The sequence below is a fragment of the Ctenocephalides felis genome, unplaced genomic scaffold, assembly GCF_003426905.1.
Source record: "Ctenocephalides felis isolate EL2017-DRISC unplaced genomic scaffold, ASM342690v1 CF-g0.4_SCAFFOLD_01886, whole genome shotgun sequence".
NCBI classification, from domain to species: domain Eukaryota; kingdom Metazoa; phylum Arthropoda; class Insecta; order Siphonaptera; family Pulicidae; genus Ctenocephalides; species Ctenocephalides felis.
The window spans coordinates 69,308,281-69,317,270 of NW_020538040.1; the positions used below are offsets into that span (position 1 = coordinate 69,308,281).

At 26.0% G+C, this 8,990-nt stretch overlaps 2 protein-coding genes across 2 annotated transcripts; both read right to left on the bottom strand.

Moving 5' to 3' along the window:
* Nucleotides 1-2,600: 2,600 nt before the first annotated feature.
* Nucleotides 2,601-6,619, bottom strand: LOC113377460 (phosphatidate cytidylyltransferase, photoreceptor-specific-like). The gene is made up of 10 exons (XM_026617789.1): nt 6,405-6,619; nt 6,213-6,337; nt 5,711-5,807; nt 5,474-5,650; nt 5,192-5,384; nt 4,391-4,557; nt 4,076-4,204; nt 3,843-3,974; nt 3,645-3,779; nt 2,601-2,690 (listed from the first exon to the last, which is right to left on the bottom strand). The coding sequence occupies exons 1-10, from the start codon at nt 6,462-6,464 to the stop codon at nt 2,601-2,603; spliced, it is 1,305 nt and encodes a 434-aa protein (XP_026473574.1). The 5' UTR covers nt 6,465-6,619.
* Nucleotides 6,620-7,566: 947 nt separating this feature from the next.
* Nucleotides 7,567-8,984, bottom strand: LOC113378266 (nucleolar MIF4G domain-containing protein 1 homolog; the record flags this gene model as incomplete). The annotated part of the gene is given in 6 exon segments (XM_026618794.1): nt 7,567-7,857; nt 7,938-8,069; nt 8,137-8,301; nt 8,400-8,590; nt 8,836-8,953; nt 8,955-8,984. Coding segments are annotated over 6 exon segments (927 nt in total), but the record flags the coding sequence as incomplete, so codon positions are not given.
* Nucleotides 8,985-8,990: the final 6 nt, after the last annotated feature.

Below are 8,990 nucleotides of genomic sequence, written 5' to 3' on the forward strand. Positions count from 1 at the left end.
CATGATTACCAAATACATATTGTAACAAATTATTCGTAAATAAGTAACTACAAATTTTATTCAATGATTAATATTCCAGTTTAGTATTATGTAATGTAATCTGAGAAAATATGTGTGTACATTAGGGTGATCCCTAATCTGGACTTTTCGAGTTATATTGCTCTCAGAGGCTTAAATACTTCCAAATTGATAAAAAAAAATCTCTAAAAGTTTTAGCTCTTAATATTTACTTTTAGATAGTGCGCAATTCAATCAAAGCTTCGTACGGAAATAGCATGGAAAAAATTTAGAAAATTTAAAAAATGTTTTTTAAGTATAACTTAGCGACAAATGAATTAAAAGTGACAATTCGTGTCACCTTTTATTGAAAATTCGATGCTCTGCAAAACAGGTTATTTATAATTTGTTTTGTAAAGTGTCGAATTTTTAATAAAACTCATTCATTTGCTCGCTAAGTTATATCTAAAAAACATTTTTAAAATTTTTGAAAATTTTCCCATGCTATTTCTATACAAAACTTTGATTGAATTGCGCACTATCTAGAATACAATATTAAGAGCTAAAACTTATAGAGATTTGTTTTATCAATTTGGAACCATTTGAGCCCCTGGGAGCAAGGAAATTCGAAAATGTCCATATTAAGGACCACCCTATAGTGTACATACATAAGTAAGTGATAATTTCTTAATAAACATTGATTTTCGTTGATATTTATGTATTTGCTGTTTTTAATAAACACTTAACATTATTCTTTATCATCCGATTATCCGGATTTTCGATTATCCGAATGCCTATCGACAGCAATTAGCCCAGTTAATCGAGTTTCTACTGTATACCATTCGCTATATATTCCGCACACAGCATTTACTCAAACTAAATTATATTCACATACCACATCTCTTATACTAAAAGCTACAAGTAGGAGTACTACCTCACGAAAAAGTTTCCACTTACCCTCTGACAAAATATACCCTGCATATAAGTACTATAAATTTCCCATACTAACTAAATTTTAATTAACACAAATGCATAATTCACAGCATAGACCGTTTTATCAATTACAATATTCAAAACCATCACCAATTAAAAGGAATGTTGTAAAAATTTCAAACATTTCTTGATGGTATCAACTCCTAAATCAACGGCAAGTGTGAGGCTTAACACAACTAAAATAGCATTCAAAGTTTCAAAAATCAAACAAAATTATATAAACAATATAATATTGTAATATTAACTAATATAATGCTTCTTTTATTGAATCAAAATCTAACGAGTCTCATTCCTGACTATGTTCTATCATTTTTATTTATGTTTAAATGTAATCTATCATTAATAAAACAAAATGAATAGTACAAAAAATCAAATTGAAAATTGCACATACTCTTCGCAGACATTACGTTCACATACATTTTGTTTTTAAAACAAATGCATTAAACAATACAATAGTATTCCTTCCTATAGTTTATAAAAAGATTGATAGCTCCTACATAACACATGATAAATGTAAGAAGAAAGACTCAATTCAAAATCAGTTAAAATTGAACACGAATATATTAAGTAAATAAATAATAATAAATATTACAAAAAAATAATTCTTTGATCCAAATTTGTTGAATAAAAGTGAAACATTAAATAAAACGTCTACCTATACAAAATATGTAAATATAAATTGATTTTTAATAAAATTTAATTAATGACTGCCAACTCAACAATCAGTACATTACAGTCTTTTATTATAAAAGATATGACAAAGAATCATTTGAAAATATTAACAAATTTTCTATAGAAAATTATAAATATATATTTTGCCATAACAATAATCTTTTCTTAAATTCTAAATTGTGACTCTCTTCTTAAATTAATATAGACTCTCAATAAAATATATATAAAAGGTATCTCTAGAAAAATAAAAGTAGTAAATATATAAGTTAAAATAAATCTATAAAACAATGTGAACCTATCAACAGCTAATTAGATTCTTTGAACATTAAATACAAATGCAATAACACACAGCAATACATTTACTCAAATATACCTACAAATATACATGTGTGACTGCATGGTTCAAATACTCTTGGTTTACTTTCGACCTATCTGATAAGAAACCCACCAGGCTGCTGGAAATGCAATTTTAGAATCTTTTATTGTAAAAGAACATAAAGGTAAGGTAAAAATCATACATAGCAATAACACCGCATAATGATGCAATAAAGTATATTATAACGCAATTAAGTTTTCATCAATAAAATTATCAATCACTATTCAAATTAAATTGATAGTGAGGTCCTTCAATTTTCAAGTTTCAAACTCGTTCAATAGTTACCACCGAAATTAACCTCATATTTTTTTTATTTGCACAAATTTTGAAAATCAGTGCTATTATATCAAATGATGCAACCAAAAGTATGTACCACCATGCATGTATCACACTACACAAATACGCAAACACATACACAAATGCATATTTGACGCACGAATGCATATATAGATACATATCCATATATACTATATATGTATATTGTATACACATACATGTATATATATATATATATATATATAGAAATTTATGCACAAAATATATTAATTATATTTTAAATAAATCAGTTCAAGTTCAATATATTACGATTTTCGAGTGTATCCTTTAAACTATAAAAAAGTTGGAGCTGTTGTTCTGGCTTCAGACTATATACCTGAAAACCAAAATTATAATAATGTTGTGTTGTTACTTACATGCATATGTGAGTTTCTTAGAACATATTATATATATATATATATATATATATATATATATATATATATATAATATATAATATATGCATATTAAATGTTACATCAAAAAGAGTTTTTATAGATAGTTTATATAAGTTTGTGTAAAATCAATATGTTTCAACTGAAGTCCTAGCATTCATTCAGTGGAAAACAAACTAAGCATATAAACAATACTATTCTTATAAAATAATACTTAAAAATGCTTACAATTTAATTAGAATCTAATAATGAATAAAACCGACAATATTAATTCGTAGTATAAAAATACATATAGTAAGATATTGTAATATGAAAATTAGAAAAAAAATCTAGAACTCATAACAAAAAAAATTGTACAATCTGTACAATGCTAAGATTACAATGAATTTTTTTTTTATTTTTAAGTTACATAGATAAGTTAATACTGCATCTATATCTAATGTTTATCGAAGATTTACAAACACCAACATTTTATCAAAAAGTTCGAAGCGTTGTTAAGTATTTAAGATTTTCATAAATAATCATAAATAATAATCAATTCCAAACTAAAAATGTTGTACGTAAAGTATTTATGTATATAAAGTATAAATACATCAACTGAAAAACATTCGTATAATTGAAGAAAAATGTTTATATAATTGATAATATTAACATGAAAGCAAAAAATATGATAAAACAAACTATGCCAAGAAGTACAAAATTACCGAAAATATTTAATAACAATGTGTAAATATGAGAGTTAGTAAAACACAGTAATAGAAACCCCATTTTATAAATTTAATTTAATTATAAAAAACTATCTTTATAAATACATTATATATAAACATATTATATATAAACAAATATAAAGCAATACATTGAGATATATCAATAGCAATGTGTACAAATGTACTTACCTGTGCCAGAAGCTTTTGTGGACTAGCAGTGCGAATAAAGCTTGAAATATAAACATTCACAAATGTAGCCATTAAGAATTGACAATCAAATCTGTCCATGATTCCACCGTGCCCAGGTATTACATCCCCAAAATCCTATAAAATATAATTAATTAATTAATTAATTTGCTATATGATTATTATATAATAAAAACAAACCTTAATTTTAAAGGCTCTCTTAAAACCAGAGGCAAAAAAGCCACCAAATGGTCCTATAACTGAACTAAATACACTCATTGACAATGAATGTAATAAAAATGGATACATGTTGATATTGCTTTTAATTCCCATCTAAAACAAATTTCAAATTGAATATATGTAATATTATGGAAAAAAAACTCATTAAATTGATACATATGTAATGATGTATTAAGAATTCTCAGAATACTCACCCACGATAATGAATATTCTTGTGGCCTAAATATTGGGCTGGGTTCACATTCCATTGACATCCTTCCAAGAGTTTCACTATATTCGATTGGACACACAAAATATGTGTATTGACACATAATATAGGAAAGCTAAAAATATGTTGTTAAAAGTTGTGAATCATATTTACATAAAACATGATAAATTATATGTTACTTAATAATTTAATCAAAAATAGCATCTAATATGTAAAAATAAGACATTGTTCTTTAATAATAAAATTAATCAAAATTTGATTCTACATAATATTTTTTTTTATTTTTCATTCAAAATCTCACCAGTAATCCAAACAACACTGTTGAAATACCTCCACCAATGAATCCTTCCCATGTTTTCTTGGGACTTAGTTTGATCAAAGGAGTTTTACCAAAAAAGAATCCAAAAACATATGCCATAACGTCATTACACACAATCATTGATACTGGCACAATAAGCCAAATCAGACCTAAAAAATAAAACTATGTGTACATGTATAAATATATATGCATGTGATTTTTCAATAAGCAAGAACTACATCAAATCTTTTCAATGAACCAATACTGTATCATGTATAACTCATAAAATAAAACCAGAGTAAATGTTCAATTGATGTGGCTAGTTTCAATATTAAAAATTTATATAGAGCTGATTTTGCACAAATAATGAGTTATATACTACTCCATAAAGAATTGAACAATATTATATTTTTTTTATTTATTTAGTGATATATTACTGGGTATTAAACAATTGTGAATATACAAGAAAATAAAATGTTTTATGCTTTACCAAAGTTTATGCTTTGATGACATGCATGAAAAAACTGAATCGACATTATCATTTATAACCTCATAAGTTTCAATATTGTTAAACTAAATCATTTTTTCATGTGCAACTACTATGTTTATGTATACTATGTTTCAATGCAGGTATATACAGTAACATATTTTTTGTTCAAATTTTTTTCATAATGAGCTTTGAAACATACACTCAGATAAAAAAAGTTGAGAATTTTATATAAAATTGATGAAAAATAAAAATCAACCGAGAATAACATGCTTAAGTATAAATTGCCAATACAAAATTAATGACACTATTCTTACCTTCAAATATATTCTGAATAATTAAATAAGATTGTGTAACAACTATCAATAAAGCAACATGAGTCCATGCGAATAAGCTGAATTGCTTCATATAATACTTTTTCACTAAAGAAAGAACGAACCATACAAATCCAATGCAATATAAACAAAATGACAAAAACCTGTGATACTTCACTAAAAACTGCAGAAAATCCTGCAAAATTTATAATTTCATTATTTATAATAATTTAGGCATACAGTGACTCTTAAATCTATATCACATTATTTATATTTATTACTTACTGTTCTACTGATTAAAACTCCAAAATAATCAACTAAATTTTCACCATAGAAAAAGTAATTTGAAGTTATTAAGAAATACCAAGACAAGCTTCTAAACCATGGTAAACCATGAATTCTGTAGACCAGGTATCCAATATTTATAATCTCCTCAAAACATTTCACTTGAACTATTAATGTCTACAAAAATGTTTAAATCAGTATAATTAGGTGAAGTAAAAAGAAGCCTATTTCACTTACAGTGACCATTAATGCTAATGGTCCTCCATAAATTATCAAGCAAAAGCCTCCAATCATTAGCCATGTGAAAATACCTCTGATCACCCAATTCCGCCATCTACAATAAAATATGACTTTAATAAATTAAATTTGCTACAGCGCAACAGTTTCTGAAACTTTATCAACATTAGTTTCTTATCACAAAATACACCAAATAATATAATACAATATGAAAGTGTGATTTATGTTTATAACCTATATATATATTTTCGAGTTATATATATATATATATATATATATACATATATATATTGGCGAGATATCAAGGATTGACTGCAAACATTAAAATTCAATATATATACATATATATATATATATATATATATATATATATATATATCACAATTCTTATCAAATTGATTTGGAACCAACGAAACTCTTATCAATGATAACATTGATTATCTATTCAGGATATTACTTATGCGGAAATAAATATATGTATATGAAATACTAAAATAAATACCTAGCAGAAAGACCAGCCAGAGCACTGTCCAGAACTTCTGGTGTCTTGTCAGTACCCTGGGGCAAGTCTGCCGATAATTTGTTAACATATAATTCATCAGGAGTCCTTTCTTCTTCTGAATCTATCTGTATTTAATATTATTACGTTATTAAATATAACACTGTTAATCTAATTAAGGCAACAATGAGTTACATGGTCTGACGATTCTGATATTATTTCTTCATCGCCTTTGCGTTTTCGTATTTCCGACATATTTTATTCTGATATCGATGTTACTGGCTTAAATAAATTCTGGTTTGATAACTCTTGCACAATATTTTATATTATCAGTGACATTTGCACGAACAACAAACACACTCGTAGTATCAGTTTCTAAATGACTGTCAAAATTCAAATCAATAACTGTTCGGGACAATACGTGTACGATCGTGATATTCACGAAGAAAGATTAACATTTTGACGTTTCAAGCCCGAGAACAAAATGTCTCAAGCCATGAACATCACATCTGCCAACACTAGCTATGTTTTCTAGACAACCCAGACAACAATCATAATATTATTGTCTAATAATGTTGATTATCCTAGGCAATATGACAATATAATATATTCGTATATTTATGAAAGATTATCATTTTTATTTCAATTGAGGCGTCTTATATTTTTATGCAGCTGTCAAGTTCATTCATTATTACACATGAAACTCGTAAAATTCATAATAAATGTAAAGTTAACTGTGAAATCGCTTCGACCACTCGAGACAAATCCAATTAGAGTATATTACTTAAGTATTTACATAGCAATGTGTAAAACATTAAGTAATCATTTTAAAATCAGACGTTTGTTGAAGTCATGCTTTCATATTCATGGTGCTTTCTGTAAGGTGTTTATTCTACTTAAGCAGTTGACAATTTATTTTAGTGTTTTGTACAAATAAATTTAAATAATATTTATATAATTTACTCATTCTATGTGATATTCATAAAATATTCTCATGCTTTTCAAGCTTCAATTGAGTAATATGTTAATTGAGGAATATTTTTTAAGTTTAATTTATTACCACAAATTTAAAATTGTCTGAATGAGAATTATGAATTTATAGATTTCTCATCGCTATTTATATTGGACGAGTGTTTGTGAAAAAGCATAGCAATTGAATAAAGTATTATTAAACCGTTAACTGTAAACTCATATTTTTTGCATGATTATATGAAATATAAGAAACAGAGTTCACACACCTGTGTGAAGCTTAGTTGTGCAATTGTATAAAGTATAATATGTAAATATAACTATTTATTAAATTTAAAAATTATTAGAGTTATGTTAACAAATATGTACATTTTGTTTAAACATAGTATCAAAATGCTAGTCTAGATTCTCCTGTGATTAGTATCTGATCTACCATTTTTGCTCTCTGCTTTAATAATTCTTTAGATTTTTCATCTAATCGTCCAGATGTCTTATCTGCTACCAAAAAATGATGTAGAAATAATCGCAAACTTTCTCGAAACATTTTCAGCTTAGGTGATTTAAGAATCCTTTCAAATATGTGTTTAATAATAGCTTCTGATGGATTCAATAAAATTCCAAATAATATTTGTCGTATCAGTCTTAACTCTCTTGCTTGCAGTTCACTAAAATCTATTATCTAAAAAAAATGAATAAAAAATATTAGAATTATTCTTTAAATTTCTTAACTTTAAATCTTATATATCTGTTTTTACAGACCTTAAGAACACACAAGGAGAGTCCATTTTCAATCAGCAAATGTATCATAAATTTTCCTAAGTGACTTATTTGATCGTTTGTTAATGTGCTAAGATCTCTAATTTTATCCCATAAACTGTATTGAAATGATATCTAAAAATAATATGAATATGTTTATTTGTCCAAATCTAAAAAAACATACTTTATTTGATATAATTACTCGGTATTTCCTATCTAAATCACAAAATTTTTGTGCCAATAAAGAATAGTAAGGATTGTATTTCTTTTCTTGCAAACAGCAACTTAGAAGAACATGAACTAGTTCCTGTTCTTGAGAACCTTTCAATCCTAAATGTAATACTTTTTCAAATGCATTTAAATAATCCTGTAATAAAAGATATTGTTTTTCAATAATGTAATATTCTTAAACGGTACAATTAACTGGAATTAAACAATGAATGATTGTAATAGTATAATACTAACCTCGCCGCTCATTATGGCACAAAATATATTTTTTCTAATTTCAGTATTCATCCCTTGTTTTCTAGCTAGTTCAAGTAACTTTTCACTATAGGCATTATTACTACTACTGGTATTATCGGAGTTCTGAGTATTGTTTTTACCACTTCCAGACCAAGCCGATCCAACAGACCACCACCTACCATGTACATCAGCTACACATTTAAAAATTTCAAATTAAACATTTAAAAATATATGTTATCCATTCAAGTAAAATACAATAAGTTTATTATTATAAAAATTAATTCAATGTATAATTAATTAATGTTAATTAATGCCTTGTTAGCATTTCAACTGATAGTGTAATTGAATACTTGCATATTTCAGGTGTATCACCAATTATTATTTTATACTATACAAGAATAACTTTCAAAAATAAGTTTGCAAGTAATTGACTTACCATTTATCATGTCCTGCAGGCTAACATTCAATGTAGTTACGTAATTTCCTTTCCTATAATAGTTTCTAACTACTTTTATCAAAGTACTGAATTGAGTGGGATCGTATGATGGAATTTTTGGACACATTATTATTCTTTATTGCTAATAATACATC